General features: G+C 33.8%; 1 protein-coding gene and 1 pseudogene across 1 annotated transcript; one reads left to right on the forward strand and one right to left on the reverse strand.

The window, feature by feature from the left end:
• Nucleotides 1–2,994: 2,994 nt before the first annotated feature.
• LOC142629021 (protein FAR1-RELATED SEQUENCE 5-like) lies at nt 2,995–5,630 on the forward strand. Its single transcript, XM_075803023.1, has 8 exons — nt 2,995–3,128; nt 3,172–3,475; nt 3,671–3,803; nt 4,043–4,113; nt 4,246–4,769; nt 4,894–5,101; nt 5,201–5,287; nt 5,406–5,630. Exons 1-8 carry the CDS (start codon nt 2,995–2,997, stop codon nt 5,628–5,630), a joined length of 1,686 nt encoding a protein of 561 aa, XP_075659138.1.
• Nucleotides 5,631–10,747: 5,117 nt separating this feature from the next.
• Nucleotides 10,748–12,379, reverse strand: LOC142629812 (cytochrome P450 71B34-like; annotated as a pseudogene).
• Between the last annotated feature and the right edge of the window lie 9,880 nt (nt 12,380–22,259).

Genomic DNA, 22,259 nt, shown 5'->3' on the forward strand with positions numbered 1-22,259 from the left:
AGTTATTGTTTATGAGTTGGGTCGACCAAGTGCTAGGCAAGATTATACAAAATTGTATTTATTTTGCAGCTTTATAGCCAAACATTGTCCATTTCATATATAATTGTTTGGGAACGTTAGAAAACTATTTCAAACTTTTGCTGACTTTGATGCCCTTAATTGAATGGTGAAAATCTTTGTGCCTTGATCACAAGAACAGATTGTTTAGCTTTTTGTTAAAAGTTTTTTATTGAAAGTGTACTAAAGTATACTTTTACCTTGAAAAAAAAAAGTGGAAAAAAATGTACATAGAAGTTAAAAATTAAAAACTAATGCTGAAAATTGATGCCAAATTCACTTACGTGTCCTTGTTGTCTTGCAAACTAAACTATGTGATGTGGAAAAAAAATTGTGATTGTCACGTACTTTGTTGGCCACAGCAAAAAGTCCCTTGTAACCAAACTTAAATTTTTATTTTTGCATCCATCTTTGTTTCCATCAAGAATAGAATGTCAAACTGTGTGCCCTCTCCAAATCTTAGAAGGCTCAAGCCTTAAACTATCCAAGAGTTCCCAAGCTCTTAGCATTTTCAATTAAGGATACTTAGTTGATGGCGGGGTTGGTCTTCAGCCTCCACCATGTTGATATCTTTAACATGTCTTTGTTTTCTATCCTTGTTGCCTCAATCTTTAGTTGTTGAAAGTAGTTGGACTTCCACTTCCGTGGCTTGCTCTTGTGCCTTATAATTTTTTCCCACGCTTGTTTCTTACCTCGCCCACCATTATTTGTTTTGCTATTGTATGCTCATCAATCAAGGGTAATGAATCTAATGATACTCTCACTTTCACTTTGGAAAATTCTTAGGTACTTCCGGAGTACTAAGAAATGATGTTCTCTCCTCTCACATTTATGAGAGACTCACCATGAATTTAATGAATGGACCCCACTATGAATGTGAGAGGAGGGAGCATCATTCTCCATGCTCCAAGAGTACTTAAGAATTTCTCCTTATTTTAATATTCACTTTCATATTTTAAATGTATTTTTATTTTTTAAAATGTGAATATGTTTATATTAATTGTGGATATTTGTATAAATAGTGGAGGTAAACTAAATAATTAGAGTCATTAGACAGAAGTCTTATTTCATTTCTTTTTCTTTTTTGATAATTTAATAGTTAGGAAAATAAAAATTTGAACCCTAAATATCTTTATTGAAAACCCTTAATTGAATAAACCTAAAAGTTAGAGAACTGAAATGAAATTGAGAGAAACTTAAAAAGCTAGTTTTGCTTTCTTTTTTTTGGTTTGACTACGGTCTAATTTGCAAAGAAGTCAACAAGTAACTGGGTGACCTTAAATCGGCGAGGAGTATGCATGAAGCACGTGGTCCCCCCAACAAGAGGCATGTCATGTGTCAAGAAGTGGGACCTAACCATCCAAGTTGCACAACACTGATCTCTTATTATTTTATTTTTAATAAAAAAAAAAGACCAAGTACTACGCTGGCGTTGGTACAGTTGCCACGTGTCGAATGCCCAAAGATTGGCAACGTAGTTTTTGGAATGGGATGGTGGTCCCCACTTGATGAGTTAGTGCATGATTCATTCACCCCCCAAATGAAGTGAGTGCAATCGGATCCGGATCCTCTCAATTTCCCTTTGAAATGGAGAGTGTCTAATTCACGGACAAGATGTTTTTGAAAACTATCAAGGGTAAAAAACGTGCCACATCAATTAAAATATAAACACACACTTAATTGTGGTTAAAAACTTAAACTAGAGGGTTGTTTAACTCAACCGGACAAATTCTACTAGGAAAAAAAAAACCTTTTAGGAGGGAAAAGTGAAAACCAAACATGTACAAAACAAAGGTTCAGAGAACAACGACATCTCTATTTTTTGTAGATTGGTTCAGAGAACAAGTTCAAAGCACATCTTGTTTCTATCTTGCCAAAAACAGAGGTATATCCGTAAAACTTGTTTATGCTTATCTTATTTGATGTTTGATCATTTTTCTGCATTTATATTGTTGTCTTGGTGAGTTTATATTGTTGTTTTGGTGGCTGGATGCAAGTTAGAGTCTATCTAAATTTTTATTTTTAATTTTTTGAGATAAAGATTGAATCTTTATAATGGCTGGATGATTCTTGGAGTCCATCTCATTTTTCTGCATTTATATTGTTGTCTTGGTGAGTTTATATTGTTGTTTTGATGGCTGAATGCAAGTTAGAGTCTATCTGAACTTTTATCTTTAGTTTTTTGAGATAAAGATTGAATCTTTATAATGGTTGGATGATTCTTGGAGTCCATCTCAGTTTTCTGCATTTAAATTGTTGTCTTGGTGAGTTTATATTGTTGTTTTGATGGCTGGATGCAAGTTAGAGTCTATCTGAACTTTTATTTTTAATTTTTTGAGATAAAGATTGAATCTTTATAATGGTTGGATGATTCTTGGAGTCCATCTCCTTTTTTTGCATTTATATTGTTGTCTTGGTGAGTTAATATTGTTGTTTTGATGGCTAGATGCAAGTTAGAGTCTATCGGAACTTTTATTTTAAATTTTTTGAGATAAAGATTGAATCTTTATAATGGCTGGATGATTCTTGGAGTATTTTTTTTTTTTTTTGAGATAAAGATTGAATCTTTTTTTTTTTTAGATAAAGATTGAATCTTTATTAGTATATGGCATATTTTATTGCCTGGTCTATCCACACCAATGGTCCCTGTTCTACCTGTTCTATTTCCCATTTGATTGCTAGCATTCAAGACTTGGCTATGTCTTTTGTTTCTTGCAATTTTAGTTGGATTAGTAGATGTCGTAACTCTACTGCTCATTCAGCAGCCAAATTTTCCCTTGCTTCCAATGACTCTTTCATTTTTACTCTAGCTACTCTTTCATTTTTACTCTGTCTCATTTTTTTACATAATCTCTGTTTTGGTCAATTTTTACTCTAGCTACTACTCATAGGTGAAAGTTATAATAAATTTATAGTCAATTTTTTATAGGGATAATGATGGGAATACATGTTCCTTCTAATGTGCCCATGGAACCTACCCCATTTAAAGGGATGGAGTTTGAAGCAAATGAGATTGAATATGATTTTTATAATGAATATGGCAGAAAGGCTGGTTTTAGCATTAGAAAAGAGTATGTTAAATAAATGTAAAAAGACTGGAGTGGTTACTTATAGGAGATTTGTATGCGCGAAGGAGGGAGTTCAAGGCAAAGACAAGAGAGATCAAAATATAAAGAATCCACGAGTGGAAACAAGATGTGGTTGTGAAGCACATTTGGTTATTGTACTTAATCGAGATAGTAAAAAATATGTGGTGAATGAATTTATTGCTGAGCATAACCACTATCTCCACCTTCCATCAACTGTACACATGATGCCATCACAATGGAAAGTGGCTACAACTCATGCTATTGAAATTGATTTGGCACATGAATCAGGATTAAGATTAAAGCAATCTTATGAGCTTCTTAGTAAGCAAGTTGGTGGATATGATAATCTTGGTTTTACCAAGCAAGATCATAAAAACTATTTATGCACTAAGCGATAGAGAGACATGGAGCATGGGGAAGCTGCTAGCTTGGGAAGATATTTCAATCGTCAACTTAAGGAAAATCCTTCATATTATTTTGCTACTCAATTGGACTGTGAAGAGTTGATTACTAATATCTTTTAGGCTGATGCAAGAATGATCATTGACTATAGCCACTTCGATGACGTAATAACGTTTGATACAACGTATAGAGATGCGAGGCCACTTGGAGTATTTTTGGGTCTCAATCACCATAGAGAAACTATTGTATTTGGAGGTGCACTTTTATATGATAACAATTGAATCTTTTGTATGGTTATTTGAGACCTTCTTAGAAGCAATGTCTAAAAAGAAGTCAATCACTATTTTCAAAGATCAAGATGCAGAAATGTCAGCTGCAATAAAAGTAGTCATGCCTAAGACATATCATGCATTTTGTAGTTGGCATATGTGGCAAAATGCTAAGAAACACTTATTTACTCAAAAATGAGTCTCAATTTAATGATGATTTCTTAGCATGTATCTATGAGTATAATGGTGAGTATGAGTTTCTTACAGCTTGGAATGAAATGCTGGATAAGTACGATGTTCGTGAAAATAAATGGCCAATTGATCTATTTAAATTAAAGGAAAAATGGGCCCAAGCATATGTTAAGAGAACTTTCACTGCAGGAATGAAGACAACCTAGCTTAGTGAGAGTTTCAATGCTGACTTGAAGGATTGCTTGAGTGCTGATCTCAATATAGTAGAGTTTTTCACTCATTTTGAAAGAGTTGTCAATCAAAAATGGGATAAGGAGTTAGAAGCAAAATACAACTCTAGACATAAATTTCCAAGATTGAAGCTCAAAAGCTCTCCTATGCTTAATCAAGTAGCAACAGTGTACACGCCTACATTGTTTGATTTATTTCAGACAGAAGTTAAAGAGGTGATGGCACTTTCCATCCTAGAACGCAATGTGAGTCAAACACATAGTTATGTGGTTGGAGTTTTCAATCAATATGGAAAATATGAAGTCATTTGGAATCCATTAGATGAGACTCTATCTTGTAGTTGCAGAAAGTTTGAGTCATTTGGTATTTTATGTAGACATAGTTTGAAAGTTCTTGATGTATTGGATATCAAGTTGATTATTAATAGATATATCATGAAGAGGTGGATAAGAGATGTAAAAGATGGAAGCGGAAAAAATTGCACAACACATAACATTAAGCCGGATACTCGACTGGAATATGTAGATCGGTATCAAGATATATGGTCAAAATATATTCAATTGATGAATGAGGCATGTGAAACTAAAGAAGGCCATAATATTCTAAGTTTAGCAATTGCAGATTTGAAAAAAAAAAATACTTTGTGACCTTAGGAATTGCAAAGCTAATGTAGAAGAAGACATCATTAGGCCTTCCACCAACTTTGCAGACAAAGAAGATCAATTATGTGCTTCGATTACGATTATACCAAAAGGGATAAAGAAAAGGGAGATTTATCGTAATAAAAAGTGTAGGACAAAATCATGGATAGAAAAGATGTCGAAACCAAAGGAAGGCACATCAAAGAAGCAAACAAAGAAGGTAATCTTCTAAATTATCCTTATTTTCACCATTCTATATTATTTTTACACGTTAATATAGTATACTATTATTGTTGCTAAACAAGTACAATTTTTACAGGAAATATATGCACATGACATCATGGCACAAAAGAAAACTGAGGATATCTCTTCTGGAAATATTACTAGTTTTACACAACTTTTAATGGTAAAGATATTTACAATTATATATTTTACTTTGATATTAATAATAGTTTAGATGCATGATTTGATAATTTTAATGCTAAGCTTGTGATATGTGTAATGTGTAATTGGTTTTTTTGTAGTCGGCTTCTACAAGTTCTGCATCACATCAGGGAGGCTCATCAGCAAGTGTTGCATTAGTATCACATTTAGAGAGTATATCAAGTGTTGTAGGCTCCAACAACAAAATTGATAGTGCAGGAGGTCTCTTGACTCAAGGAAGTGTTGCAAGTGGAGGTCTCTTGACTCAAGAAAGTGTTACAAGTGGATGGAATGAGATAGTTCATAAAGTCAAGCCATTTTTCTAGTTTTGGATCATGTTTTATAATCTATGACACATGTTGAGATTAAGTGCTCTTGTTTTGTAATTTTCCTAGTTTAGGACTGGAATTTTGATGGTCCAAAACTTAGTCACATTTGGTCACATTCAAATGTTCAATTTTTTTTTATTATTTGGAAAGAATATTGTTTCTATAGAATATGTTTGGTATAATTACTGCATAATTACTGTTTCTTCATAATTGCTGTTTTTGCATAATTACTGTTACTGCATAATTACTGTTTCTGCAAATTGTCCTGTTTTCTGCATAATTGTGGATCAGTTTCTGCATAATTGTTATGCTATTAGGAGTGGATCAATTTCCCTCTTTACTGTAAATAGTGTTCAGTTTTTGTCTAGGCAGGAGTTGTTGTTTTTGTCTAGGCAGGAGTTCCCAATGCCATCAATTAATATAATGTATTTTGCAATAAAGCAATCTAGTTTCCACTGCACTATTTAAATGGCCTTAACATGTGCAAAGCAATTTCTGCATAATGGTTAAATGCACATTCATGTGAACTGTGTACTTGCATTGCAAATTGGTAAGGGTGCAAGTTAATCACTTTCTTTTACATTGCTCAGCTAATCTATGTACTTGGGTTGCACCCCTATGAGTTACTTGGCATTACAATCAAAATTCAATCCAACAAAGTAGACAATAAGAGAATTTAATATATAAAAAATGAACAAATTTTTTTAAAATGTACACTTTGATCACATAACAAGAATTCCATTGAAATAAACACTTTGATTATATGAGTATAATAACATGAAACTTCTACAATTGGTGTGCTTATTGCTTGACTATACATTCCAGCTCTTGCTTCTTGATTATACACTCTATCCAAAGTCTACAATTTTCAATCTTAGCTTGATCACTTTGACTTTCCTCGTGTTAAACAACTTGCCCCATCTCTTAGTATGAATGTATGATGCTTCTTTGTTATGTAAGTTCTTTTGGTATCAAAGCTTTGGGATGTATCATAGCTCCAAAGGCCCTTCCAAATTACTGATGATTAGGATCAATAAAACCTACAAACAATATTAACAAATCTCAATCCTTCAAAATTATAGAGAAACCAATAACAGAACTTGTCCAAAAAATTATGCAGACTTTCCAAATGGATAACCAAAAGGCCAATAAAAAACCAATCTACAAAAAGAGAGGCACAAAAAACAGCCAGGAAATTCAATTAATTTTCCTGTAAGAGCTTCAAATACCAACCACAAAAGGGTTCTCAAGAATCCCAACAACTCAAATTTTTGAAAATCAAAAATTCATCTACCTCGCCCTAAAAAGCTAGTGTATTAATCGAGTGAACAATTATGATTAAGTAAAACAGTAAGCTTGTATTTTGATCATTAATTCTATTTCCTCCCACGCCCTTCCAGTATTAGCTTTGCTTGTTGTTTTTGTTTTTCATATTTTTCAGCCTAGTCTCAAGAAACTTAGGTGTGGTATCAAAACAACCCAAAAATCTCATACCTTTTGGAACATATTTAGATCAAAACAAACCATAAACCCTGCAAAGCTCAAATACCCACCAACTATTTTGTTTTCAAACAATCCCAAAGCTCAAAACCCAAAAAAAAATACTCAAAGAATAAAAAACAAACTCAAAATGACAAAATCAATAAAAAAAATAGCAGTATACTAATTTATTTTCCTTTGTTTTCCAAGCAACCAAACAGAGCTTATAAAGAAGAAATAAGATTGAGAAAATTTACCGAGCAGTGGGTTCGGTGATGTTAGGCTGGTGTGAGATGAAAATCGAAGAAACAACGGTAGCTTGGCACACATTGGTGATTGTGGCAGTGGCGACGACAAGGTTGAGGGAGAGCAAAGCACAGCGATGGAGAAGAGATAATGATTAAGATGGGTTTGCTGAGTTAACCCTTTTGTTTAATCACAATTGAGGTAGCTTGGCATACGTTGGTGATTGTGGCAGTGGTGACAACAAGGTTGAGGGAGCACAATGATGGAGAAGAGAGATTGAGAGAGCAAAGCTATCAGCGATGGAGAAGAGAGATTGATATAAGATGGGTTTGCTGAGTTAACCCTTTTGTTTAACCACAATTGAGCTTCTAGAGTTAAGTGTTTTAAATTTTAATTGACGTGGCAATTTTTACACCCTTGATTTATTTTAGATGCATCATGTCCCTTAACTAGACACTCTCCATTATCAAATGGAAATGGAGAGGATCCGGATCCAATGCGACCACTCTCTCTACACTAGTACGTATTGTAATGTTTGATTGTGTTGTACAATATTGCAAGTTGCAAAGGTATACGATACTTATAAGATTTGCTTGTAAGATTTTGGAAATCTATTTGGTTAGGTACATGATAGATTGTGAATTTGTTATGATAAGAGGATCTTTTGGTGGGCCATTCAGGTGTAATTAATCAAGAGGGGGCATTGACCGTAAATGAATCGAGTTGCTTACGAGGAGCTTGAACTCGAGTTAGAAAAAAGATTTTTTTTATGTTTGTTTGTTTGTTTAAAAATAAGTTAAATTCAAGTCTAAATTTAAACTCGACAATTAAATGAACTAGACCTAAAATTAATAATACATTTGTGAACAAACACTTGAACATTAAAGTTGATTCAAATTTATGTTGTATTATCATTATGTGTCTATATATAAACTTGTCTAAAAATATAATTATATAGTCTTGAAGCTAGACTGTTTAAGTTGAGGGCTAATGAAATATAGACTAGTATGCAATTTACACACTTAAAATTACACATTTTTGCTTCAAATTTTGGATTCATAATATGCCATTTTGAGTTGAGGTAGCATTTAACGAACACGTCATCACAACATATAGACGGAATGACTTAAATCAAAATGATATGTAACATTAGGGTCCAAATTTTAAATGGTGTCATCTCTCATCAATACATATTAACTAATTTAGCACTTATATCTTTTATAGATATAATAAAATTTAAATCTCTTTTTGGTATAGACATGATTTAAACTCAAAATCTTTTATTTCATAAAAAAAAAATCCCTATTTGATGTTCAACCTCATTTTTTATTTCCTTAGCATTCATTTATAGGAAATAAAAACTTAATAGATATTGTTTTTTTTTTTAGAGAAATTAATGGATATTGTTAATCAGTACATATGCCAAAACTATTTTGTTAGTTTTTTTTATTTTTAAATTACTAGGTTATAAGTTTATTATTACACACCTCATTAAAAAAAAAAAAAAAAGGAATACTTCACATGTAAAAGTTATAAAAAAAAAAAAAAAAAACGAGACGCCGTACGGAGCACATAGTTTTTTTTGTAGTATATAAAAGCTAATCACTTAAATGAACACTAATCATAGCAATCATTCTAGAGCAATATGTGATAGGCCAAAAATGTATTGACCCCTTGTGATAAATTAATTAGCCAAGTTTAATTAATTAACCAATTTAACATGCAAACACATGGTAGCACAAACAAATCACCAATAAACTAAAGTGCAGCGGAATATAAATTTGACACGGTGATTTGTTTACGAATGGGGAAAACCTCCAAGGCAAAACCCCACCAGGTGATTTTAAGGTCATCACTCCTGAGAATCCACTATTATCACAACAAGCGGTTACAAGTAAAGGAATCTCAGTACCTTATACCAACCTACAGTTGAAGCCTTACCCCAATACCCAATTGGACTTGTTTTGTAGTGACAATCTTTCCTTTTCAATGCACGGCTCCCAATACGTGACTAACCAATTGCGCGAATTCCAATACGCGACTTCAATCACCAACTAGAGAAAGATGTTGGCTGCAAAGTTATTCAGTTCATCCTCACAATGAAGAACAAGAAGATGTTTGGTTACAAAACCCTACGGTGCAAAGACACAGCAGCTTCTTCACAAAGAGATGAACTAGGGCAAACTTTGTCTCCGATCACAAATTGCTTGAACAGACTTTGCTCAATGCTTGTGCATCTTGTGCTTGCTTTGACGGCCCTTAAAATAATCCTTTTAGATGTCTAGGGTTATGAGAAAAGAAGGCCCAAAGATATATCTACGGATTATAATTAAAACAAATCTGAAAATCTGTTTTTCTTAAACCTCGTTAGATAGAGGTGTCGAATTGCTGTCGAGCAGCTGTTAAGTCACGGGGCTGGAACAACATATTAAAGCTCGATAGATGTAGCTATCGAGCCAGCTGTCGAGAATTAATGATAAGCACTTCTCAGCTTATTTCTTGGACAGACTTGCATGGCTTTAACACTTGATCTTGAAACCTTATTTTTTGAAGTATTAAAAACATCCTAGATCTACCCAATTACAAGTAAAGTACGTTTTGTCAAAGGATTAACCAATTATATAAAATAATGACATATGTTCTTATCAAGTGAACCACATATGTCCTAACAATATGCATAAAACAATTTCAGGTTATGAAATTGATGATGAATAATTTGTAATCTTGTAAGAAAAAATTCTTTGTAATATGATTTGGTGGGACGCGTCATTGATTTTGATGTAGGAGTTGAAAGATTCCCTCTACATACCTTTCATTGCCACCATACATGACCAAACATTTGAACATTAAAGTCGATTTAAATTTATAATATAAATTGTAATATGATCAAAGTGAGGCTTTCTTCCTTTTTTTTCTCCATACAGTTTGAAGTATAAAGAAAATTTGCTCGCCTAGCCTCTGCTCCGTTGTCCAATACAATTGATTGAATGAAATAATTATGCCTATCCTTCATAATACTGAATAGAAACTATCAGTCTCAAAAATACTTTATACTCTACCGATTGTGATATGTCATGTGTTTTATTTATTTTTTTATTTTTTAAATTTTAGTTATTTTATAAGTAAAATAAAATGAATACATCTTAACAAAATGGAATAGAAATAGTGGTTTTGTATTCCATGACACCGCCACAGGTAATAACGACAAACACAAATTATCTTTCAATTCTTGCCATTTATTTATAAGAAAGGATAAATGATCCACGATTGCAAAAGCCAAAACATACATGCAAATTGGCCACCATTTAGCATGTCATAATATTTGGAATGGAGTGTGAGATGGGGGAGAGAAGAAAGGGCAGGGAAGAGTGCTGACATATACTAATATCTTAAAACAATGCGATTGGCATAAGGTTCAAAGCTGTTTTCTTACTGGTAGTAAGGCTAAGACCAACTCCCTCTTCCATGTTGATATCTTCCTCTTTCATCCCATCAGGTAATTTCCAATTGAAACAATATAAAAGATTTGCAAGTGCAAGCTCAATTGTTGTTGTTGCCATATATATCCCAGGACAACCTCTTCGACCAGATCCAAATGTCAATAACTCAAAATTTTGACCTTTATAATCAATGGAGCTATCCATGAACCTTTCTGGGATGAATTCTTCTGGGTTCTCCCAGTATTTATGATCTCATCCTATTGCCCAGGCATTAACTTGTACTAACATTTTTGGGTAAATGTCATAACCATTGATCTTAAAGTATGACATGGTTTCTCTTGGAAGAAGTAGAGTTGCTGGATGATGCAATCTAAAAGTTTCTTTAACTATCATCTTTAGGTAAAGAAGGTGGTCAATGTGACTTTCAGTGACTTTCCCTTTATTTCCAATGAAATTTCTAACTTCATCTTGTGCTTTTTTCATCACTTTGGGGTTCTTAGCAAGCTCTGCCATCGCCCATATCATGGTAATTGCACCAATGTCAACTCCACCTAAAAATATATTCTGATAAAACAAATATCGTAACAGGTAAGTAGATGAACATGGGCTAATTTGATAAGGTAAGTAAAGTTTTAAAAAAAAAAACATGGGTTCAATAAAAGATTGGCAGCTTACCAAGAGGACTGCCTTAATGTTTTGTTTTGTGAACCGAGCAGTATCGCCAGACTCAGCTTGCTCCCTTTCAATTCTCAGTAGCACATCGATAATGTCTTCATGCTCTGGTTTTGTCCTCTCAGGATCAAGATGGAGATCAATGACCTGTTGGAATAAAGTATCCAACTCATGAAATACCCTTTCAAGCCTTTTAAATCTACCAGATAAAGTGTCTATAATCCATCCCACGAAGGACAAGAATTCAAATGCATTGTAGCTTCCTATCATGGACTCTACCTCATCAACCACTGCTTGAAACCTTTCATTGTCTAAACCACTCCCGCGGAAACTTTTACCAAAACCAATCCTAAAAGTTATACTTGCAGTGAGGGCAAACAGCTTCTCAGAAAGATCAATAGGGGTTGCAGAAGACACATAGTGAGATATAGAATCGACAAACAAAGCAACTTCTTCTTCCCTAATGAACTGATAGGACTGCACCCTCTTCACGCTAAAAAGTTCAAGAACACATATTTTCCTTATCTCCCTCTAGTAATCACCATAAGGTGAAAAAGCCATGTCCCTATAATTGTAGGAAAAAACTTTAGAGCAAGCTAAGGGAGGTCTACTGCAACAGGCAAGATCATGAACTTTTAAGACTTCTCTTGCAGCATCAGCAGAAGATATTATGATAGTTGTTATGCCACTGAGTTGAAGGAGCATTACAGAGCCATATTTCTTGGAGAGTTGCCACATAGATTGGTGGGGTAACACACCAAGTTGGTGTAAGTTACCTATAATAGGGAGCTTAGGAGGGCTTGGTGGAAGGTTCTTTGAACTCCACTCATCCATCTTTTTTTTCATGAGCAACAGAAGAGGGAGAACAAGGAGAAGAGGAAGCCAAAAAGGTATGGCATCAAGAGCCATTGAAGCTATATCTTTTATGTCAAGTTAGTAAGCATCCTCTAAAATTGTTCACCTATAAATAGCCCGAGATTCCAGATTGAACCAAAAAAAAAATATGTATGTTAAGTTTTTTGTCCCCATTAGGCGGTATGATATACTTAAAAAGGGAAAAATTTTGCTTCACAGATGATATACATACAAAATGAATGTGATATAATCAATGCCCATTCCAGTGGCTATACTAAGTTCTCAAATTATCTGGTCAATGTTTTTGTCTTGTTGGATAAAATTGCATACGTATGTTTCTAAGCCCTGTGAAGGTTGTAAAATTATTGGGTACTCCCTCATAAAATTGCATACGTATGTTTCTAAAATTGCATAGTAATGTAAGTGCAGCACTTGAAGGATGGCCCACGTCCTTGTCTTTCCTAGTGTGACATAGCACTAGGTGTTATAGCCTTATCTTTTACGGCATTAATGGTCGTAGAATAAATAAATATATATATATAGAAAAATATTGTGATTAGGTGCTATAGCCTTATCTTTTAAGGCATTAATGGTCGCAGAATAAATAAATATATATATATATATATATATAGAAAAATATTGTGATTAGGTGGAATTTTGGTGTGAGATAAGCAGACAATTATGGGATATTTTTAATAGTTTTTCTTCTGACCGTGTACCGTTAAGTCTTTCTTGAATTATTTGATTATTGAGTAAATGGTGCTTGTAAATCGTTAGATGGGATCTAAGGATTTTAGAAGAAGTGTTAGGGAGAAGTTTCATTGGTATGGCTTTTGGGGGCAAGTAACCTTATCCTAATTGGTTTTATTTTGCGTATTTTAACAGCTGAAAATTGTTTACAATTGTCACAATTTTATCTTAATTGTTTTAGCTACATTGATTTAAAGTAAAGAATTATCACAAATATATTTGATAACTGAATATATGATTTTATATATGTATATGAGTGAAATATATTTCTGTCTGATTATGATTTGATATATATGATTTTGGACAATCTGACTATGTTTTGACTCTGATACCCAGCCAATGAGGGTTATTCATTAGTATTTTGATACCCAAACCAATGGGGGTTATTCATTGGTACTCTAATACCCAAACTAATAGAGGTTATTCATTGGTACTCTGATGCCCAATCACAGGGATATACCGTGACCATAGTCATACAATTGTTAAGAATATGAATTACATTTGAATATTTGAACTATTTTGAGTCCTTAAAACTACATATGTGATTTTGGAAATGTTTGAGTATTTGAACTATTTTGAGTCATTAAAACTGCTTATGTATTTTTGGAACCTATTGTAAGTTATAGCTTTTAATAAATGGAAAATTAACTACTTTCTAAACCATCTATGCTATATTTGTAAGATTAAAGTATGTGATCTATTTGCAACTTATTATTTTAAGACTATGAAACTTCTTTAGTTATTTTTGAAAACCCATAGTATATCATAACTTTTGAAGACTCATATTACATCTTATTACTTTAAAGATCTATAGCTTGATAGAACTTATTAGAACTTTGGTTACTTATTGAGTTGTCAACTCACCCCCCCCCCCCCTTTTCCCCTCCAGTTACAGATTGTGAAGAATAGCAACTTTTGGGAGTTTTGATGTTGTGTTGTGAGTAGGAAAAGAAGCTTAGTGATTTTGGGATTGGATGGTCTTCTAATAGTTTTATATTTATTGGCCAATTGGCATTATGTACATGAGGTTTGGAGTTTGTTCCTATTAAATTATTCAAAAAGAAATTGTTGAGGTATTTTGGATTTATTTGATTTAATTTTTTAAGATAAATTTTAGTTGCTAAGAAAGCCTTGCACGCTTGTAACGTGCGGCGGTTGTCACGTGCCTATCTTTATAGTTGGGTTCGGGGCATGACAATTTTAATGGTATCAGAGCTTAGGTTATGTTCTTGTAGACTTTATGATAGGTGCTGATTTAGAATATAATATGCACCCTAGGCATTACAATTCTAGTTATTGTTTACGAAGGTTATTAGGTTGTAGATAGTGTTCTTTTGATGACTTGATGAGAAGTGTAAGTGAGGTTCCATCATTTGTTAGGTCATATTTGAAGGATTTGATATTTATGTCTCTTGGGTTATGCCTACATGACTAATAAAATAAAAAGGAGGATTTTAATTGATATACTTCTATGTTCTTATACTAGTATTAAGTGGGTGTATTTTACTCTTGAAAATTTTGTAATTGATCAGATTGGTTATTAAAACTTCTTCTTATTAAAAAAGGAAAAGAGAGCGAGAAAAGAACAAGCAAAGGAAATCTTCCTGCTATTTTGTGACTAATCTTCTGTAAACTCATTTGATAGTTTTGCCTAATATAGTTGACCTACCTGAGGTTAGTTTGATCTTTAGGGGATTCTCACAGGTCTAATTATTGAATGATAGTTTACTATATGTCCTATTCAGAATTTGGAGTGCTTTTAGGGAATTGGAAATTGCAAAACTTTATTTAGGGGTTAAGGTTTGATGTTAGAGCTACGATTCCTTGATTTTAGTTTATATGGAGTTAGGAAATTAGCAGAAGGTTCCTAGTGTGAAGGAAAATCAATTTGTGGTTATTGTAGTTCGCATTATATTATATATTATTATATAATTCAGAGGGTATTTAAAGAATTCAGTAATATATCAGTGGACTTCCTTGGATTCTAATGTTAAGGACCGACTTTCTTTGGATCATTGTTCTTGTTACGGTTGACCTACATGGATTACCATAGCCTAATTTATGTGTGAGGTAGTCCTTAAATGTTTTTGAGACATGTTCTGTTACTTAGAAGTTTGAGGTCCTCAATTTCTTTTCAATGGACTTGGAAGATTGTTTAATATTCTAGGGAATAAGTTTTGATGCTAAAAATGTAATTCTTTGATTTTAGCTAATAAGAGAAAATTGATTGACTCAATAGAACATGAAGTGTGTAGAAAGCAATGTTTGTGGTATTATAAAATTGGATTAATGAACCATATTTTGATTGGATATTGATGGATTTGGGTGGCAAGAGAGTTTGTTTTGAAAGACTATTACAATTTGAATTATAGTCAATTCTGGTACCTTTTGTTTTGTATTGGCAGATGGTTAATGATTATAAATTGCATTGTACACTAAGTTCTAGGCTGCTAGGACAATATTATTTGCAAGGTAAAAAAAAAAAAAAAAAAAGTAGTTTGAGATACTTCATGGACTATTCCCTTATAGACGATGTACACTTAGAGATTATGATTTCATAATAGGAAATATATTTATGAGGAACCCAACTCTTCAATGAGTTCTAGCCCAAGTATCATCTAGAGGTTAAAGGTGAATAAATGTTGCTTGTTTGTGAAGATAATTTATGATTAAGATAGATGTTCAATGACAGACCCTTATATCAATGCTCAATAGATTATTTATGGAGACTTTGGAATTTCTATTTTACAAAACTCGAGGAAGAAAAGATATACACATATTGTAAATGAGTTTTGAACTTATGAAAGAATGGAACTTTGGATGCACTACTTAATTTTGAGGTATAGAATTAAATGGATGCTAGCATTAAATCGTCTATGGTGAATCTCAAAATTGTGGATTTCCCTTGTTGTAATTTTTGGAGACTACTTAGGCCTTGGAATTTTGTTGAAATTAATTATTGATGGAAAATATGTTATTGGGGTTAATCTAAATGAATGGGCCTTGGAACTTTTATTCATATTGAAAGGAACTTAGAGAGCTATTTAGACTAGAGATATGTATATCTTTAAAGAATCTTTTTTTTTTCGGAATATGGTTGTTCTTATTCTATGGGTAATTGAGTAAGAACTTTTATAGTGGTATTGTATTATGCAGCGGAAGCATCATGGCTCCATTTGCTTTAGAAATTTTTCTTTTACAAATTTTGAGGAAGGAAAAGTCTATGCATATGTTGTGAAATAGTTTTGAACTTATATTTAAGTGGAAGTAATATACAACTCAATGGGATGTCATAGCATAATGATTTACGGTAGACTTTGATTGTGGTTTTCTTTTATCACAACCTTGGAGGCTCCTTCACCATTTAGAATTATTGGAGATTACTTATTGAAGAAACTATCGTTTTTACTGGGTTTACTTGAACATGTGGGTTTTGAAATTTATATTCACTATGGAGGTAAATTATGGGGCAATTCGGGTCGAGTGATAGGTATAAAAAAAATAAATAAAAAAAAGAAGAAGGAATTCTTCATAGTTTAATTGCTCTTACTGTGGTGATGGGAGATAAATTTGTATATACCAATACGATTGTGGCTTTAGAGTAGTGTAGCGGAAGCATTATAAATTGGTTCAGTTTGTGGTGAAAAAAAAAGATTTAAAAGGAGGGGTATTTAAGTAAATTTTTTTGTGGGGCCAATTTTCTAATTTCTAATTATAAGGGAGTTTTTAGAAAATAGGGTTGAAACCCTAGCTATATATAAGCTTATTAAGTCAATGTATATGGAGTCTGGAGAGATATTTTGAGAGAGGAGATTACCCAAAGGATTGAAGTAAAGAAGGATTGACTACACCCTTGAGGTAAGAGCTTAAGAAATCTTGTTCTTTTGTCAAATTTAGACTTTATGTGGTATTAGAATATTTTCTTATGTGGGTATTTTGGCCAGTAATGAAGCTATTTAAATATTCAAGAGTTTTAATGATGCAAACGAAGAAAAGTTTGGATTTATTTTCAGTAAACTAGACGTTGTTACTATAGAAAATTTACACTATTAAGCCACAAATTTTCTTTTAAGGGGTTTGGTGTTTTTGCACAAACTTTCTTTAAAATAGCAGTGTCGAAGTAGGGGATTTGACGAAAAAGAAAAAAAACCTGTTGCGCCTAGCTTTGAGTTCTGACATGCCATCATGAAAAAAAAAATAAAAAAGAAGAAGAAACAAAGAAAGAAGAAGAAAGTTGCAATGTAAGTGCAGCACTTGAAGGATGGCCCACATCCTTGTCTTTCCTTGTGTGACATAGTACTAGGTGCTATAGCCTTATCTTTTAAGGAATTAATGGTGGCAGAATATATATATATATATATATATATTATGATTCGATGGAATTTTGATGTGAGATAAGCAGACAATTATGGGATATTTTTAATAATCTTTCTTCTGACCGGGTACCGTTATAAGGCTTTCTTAAATTATTTGATTATTGAGTAAATGGTGCTTATAAATCGTTAGGTGGGATCTAAGGATTTTAGAAGAAGTGTTAGGGAGAAGTTCCTTTGGTATGGCTTTTGGAGGTAAGTAACCTTATCCGAATTGGTTTTATTTTGCATATTTTAACTATTGAAAATTGTTTACAATTGTCACAATTTTATCTTAATTGTTTTAGCTACATTAATTTAAGGTAAAGAATTATCACAAATATATCTGATAACTGAATGTATTATTTTATATATGCATATGAGTGAAATATATTTTTGTTTGAACTATGATTTTGGACAATCTGACTATGTTTTGACTCTGATACCCAGCCAATAGGGGTTATTCATTAGTATTTTGATACCCAAACCAATGGGGGTTATTCATTGGTACTCTAATACCCAAACCAATAGGGGTTATTCATTGGCACTCTAATGTCCAGTCACAGGGATATACCGTGACCATAGTCATACGATTGTTAAGAATATGAATTATGTTTGAATATTTGAACTATTTTAAGTCCTTACAACGACATATGTGATTTTGGAAATGTTTGAGTATTTGAACTATTTTGAGTCATTAAAACTGCTTATGTATTTTTGGAACCTATTGTAAGTTATAGCTTTTGATATATGGAAAACTGACTACTTTCCAAACCATCTATGCTATATTTGTAAGATTAAAGTATGTGATCTATTTGCAACTTATTATTTTAAGACTACGAAACTTCTTTAGTTTTTTTTGAAAACCCATAGTATATCATAACTTTTGAAAACTCATATTACATCTTATTACTTTACAAATCTATGGCTTGATAGAACTTATTAAGACTTTGGTTACTTATTGAGATGTCAACTCACCCCCCCCCCTCCTGTTTCTCCTCCAATTTCAAATTGGGAAGAATAGCAAGTTTTGGGAGTTTTGATGTTGTGTTGTGAGCAGGAAAAGAAGCTTAGTGATTTTGGGATTGGATGGTGTTCTAATAGTTTTATATATATTGGCAAATTGGCATTATGTACATGAGGTTTGGATTTTGTTCCTATTAAATTATTGGAGATCTATTCATAAAAAAATTGTTGAGGTATTTTGGATTTATTTGATTTAATTTTTTAGGATAAATTTTAGTTGCTAAGAAGGCCTTGCACGCTTGTGAGGTGCTTACTTTATAAGCATGCGGCAGTTGTCACGTGCCTATCTTTATAGTTAGGTTCAGAGCGTGACAAACATGAAATGAAAGAAAGGAAAAATAATATAAACAATAAAAAATCTTAATTGAGAAATGCTACCACAATATTTTCACAATAAATTTTAAGTAACAGATTGTTATTAGTTAATATTGATGAGTAAAAAAATTATTTCAATGGTGGGTTCAAATTAGAACTAGTAACAACTTTCCACATAAATTTTGTTGTGAAAGTATTGCGAAAAATGTTGTGGATGTAACACTTCTCATTGAAAAATATAGTTGTTAAAAAATGAATAAATAATGAAAAAGGAAATAATATTTAAATGAGATAGAGAAAAGATAGAGAATCTGTTGAAATATATATTTGAAAAAGTAGGTAGGTAAAAGTTAAATATCACTGTTTATTGTCCAAACAGTACAAAAATATGGAGAAGCTGTTGGAGATGCCCTTAATCATTTGAAGTGCTAAAGTCTAAAAAAAATAGCATTTAACATTTTTAGCACCTTTGATAAGAATGTTATGAGCAAAGAAGACAAGTAAGTGAATTTTAAGCTAAAAGTTAATTCTAGAGTCTAAAAACTGACCCCAAAAATTAAATTATACTTATCAATCACTCTCGGTGGCATGTTACTAGTCCCATTTCCCATGCCGCACACTTATCCGGGTGTGTATATATGTATGTTTGGCGAAAACAATACCAAGTCAAATACGTAAATAACTTCAATCACTAACATAACAAGGCACGCAATATATTCTTGAAATCGAGGCTCTTCGACAATAATTTATCCATGATTCATATTGTTTTAGATAATGACATTGGAGTGTACAATTCTATCATGTCTTCATTCCAAAGGATGAGCTAGGCCAAACACTTGTAAAGTGTTCGGCTGTTATCCCCATTCCTCAAATGAAAATTATTCTAATCGTATCTGTTGAAAATATTAGGAGGTGCTATCAATTGAATTATAAGTCTCTTGACATTCTTGAATGAATATTATCAAATTAAAAATCCAAAAATAACCACAATAATTCAATTGTACATGAAAAAAAAAATCTTCAAGAAAATGAAAATCTAAAATCTCATGCACAAAAATACTAAATCACAGAAAACCATTCCAAAGAGCTTGATCTTGTTTCAAGTGCATTCATCTGAGCTAAGTCTTTGTTTGAAATAAGTTGAACTAAAACAAATTGCATAACTTATGAACTTTATCGAGTTTTTAACTAATTAGGTGACCATGTATGGCTTGTTTATTTTTTTCATTGTTGACGCTGGAAAAAGTGCCCAATGTACATATCTCAAGTATCAACCTTGATGATGTGTTGAATTCGTCAGTGAATTGTAGGCTCCCAAGCGCTCCAATGGGTACCTATGGAATAAGAACAGGTGGACCAAATAGAAGGCACCGGTGTGGTACCGGCCAAAGACCCTTGAAGGTCAAGTTAGTGAATGAGAAATCTCTAAGAACTCTATAGTGAAAGAACTAGGGATTTTCTGCATACTTGAGGGAAGAGAGGGTCTGGTGTTTATATAATGGTGAGTAGTGAATCGAGATCCCTTAGAAGTAGGGATCTTTCATTGCGAAAGGTATTTGGTGTTAGGTTTTCTGTGATTCTAAGGTGTCTTTCCATATGAAGAAGATACTTGGGCGTGAAATGGCCTTAGTACGTGGTGTGCAAGATATTTCCTTGCTGGAGCATGCGTAGGGAACACACGTGGAGACATCGGACCCATCGATTTTCTCCGTCCCGTCGGTTTTTGTGGTCAACCATCACTTCAGCTTTCCCGTCGACATGGGATGCATCCATTAGCTTTTTGGGGTCACCCTTTTAAAAGGGCCCTCCGTCGCCTTTCCGTGAGGCCGAAGACCCTGCCAAGGTTGTCGGCCCTCTTGGCCTTCTGTTTATGAGCCTTTTTTGAAAATACCCCTATCAGTTGCCCCTACTCTATGGTTCCATCAGTCTCGGCCGACGGACTGTGGAGTACCGTAAGCATTAATTATGGTTTTTTCAAAAAAAGCGTTATTAAATGTCATTAAGCAATCTTGTCATGAATGCTGGGTGACACGTGGCACTAGTTGGTTGGCCTCGTTTCCAATCATAAGTGTCACTTCATATTCCGTGCCCCCTTACTCTATAATAGTTCCTCACCTCCTCCTCATTTTTCCTTTACTTTATCTTTGAGAACCTTGTGAGATCCAGAGCTGCCGCACCATCATTCAAGTTACCCGTCACTTACTATTTGTCAACTTTCAAGGGATCCATTGCTTCAATCCTTCGTTTGTTTCTTCTAGTAAGTTCCCTGCTCTTTATTTTTCATTTCTACTTTTGCAGACCGACGTATTTTTTGTTTTGAGACCCTACAAAATAGGTTCTTAGAAAACCTTCATCACTGGTAGGTGGATAGATGTTAGATAGAGAAGTGATGAGTGAACTATCATCATCAGTCCGTGAAGGTGCGGGCTACGACGAGATTTATCCATCAAGGTGCGAGCCCAAGGAAGATTTCCCTCAATCCCCAGAAAAGGAACCATCTACCCATTTCCTCAATGATGAAGAGGATAAGGAAGAAGAGGATAAGGGAGACGGCGAGGGAGATGAGTATGACAAGGGGGATAAGGAAGAAAAAGATGAGGATGATGAGGAAGACGAGGGGAACCAATCTAAGGGAGTAGAGTCGGTAGGTCAGGAGAACCCTTCATTCTCCCTTTGATATGGACAGTCAACGACTTCTACCCAACGATGTCCAATAAGGTGTTCAAAACCCTTCGAGACCGTTACCAAATCCCTAAGAATATTCCTCTCCGTCTACCCAGAAAGTTTGAAAAGTGCTATTTTGGAAAGACCGCGGACGTTGGCATGTATGACGCCATATTTGCTGCAGGGTTAAGGCTGCCACTTACGGATTTACATTGTTAGCTAGCCAACTACTTGGGTTTGTCCATCAGCCAAATTGCTCCCAATGCTTGGAGAATATTCATTGGAGTTGAAGTAATCTAGCGTTAGTTAAGTGGTGGGAACCGTCAGCTTACCCTTGACGAGTTCTTCTATTGCTACAAGCCCCAGCACATCTCCTCGTCTCAAGGGATTTAACATTTTCTAGCGAGGAAGAAGTTGCTTAGGCTAGTGTCAGATATGCCTGATTCTAACAGAAATTGGAAAAATACGTATTTTTTGTCCAAGGGACGGACTAGGTTTGTAGACTGGAGGAATGGGATAGCATGCCCAACGGGTTTGACAACACATGGGGCATTGTGAGGGAGACAAGCGTGTTGTCATCTACGTCCTTTTACCCTTGCCTTACTTGTCTCTGTTATGCATCTAACATTATCTATTTTCCTTTCCAGCCAGGTCCGTCCGCAAATAACTGACGAGTAGGAAGCCTTCATCCGTCGTGTTCTAGAGATTCCTTTTAAACAAAGAAAGTGGAAGGATCTCATCACTCTAGACACCCTTCATGCGTATTATGGTGGTCTTGAACCGACGACGCCTTTAGCTGGTCGATTAAACGCCTTCTCCCGTTGACA

This window comes from Castanea sativa, chromosome 3 (genome assembly GCF_040712315.1).
Source record: "Castanea sativa cultivar Marrone di Chiusa Pesio chromosome 3, ASM4071231v1".
Lineage (NCBI taxonomy): Eukaryota > Viridiplantae > Streptophyta > Magnoliopsida > Fagales > Fagaceae > Castanea > Castanea sativa.

Coding starts and splice junctions, on each gene's coding strand:
- LOC142629021 (XM_075803023.1), top strand. CDS start 2,995: ATGGGAATACATGTTCCTTCTAATGTGCCCATGGAACCTACCCCATTT. Junction 3,476..3,670: donor ATGAGCTTCTTAGTAAGCAA/GTTGGTGGATAT, acceptor AATATCTTTTAG/GCTGATGCAAGAATGATCAT. Junction 3,804..4,042: donor AGAAACTATTGTATTTGGAG/GTGCACTTTTAT, acceptor ATGATTTCTTAG/CATGTATCTATGAGTATAAT.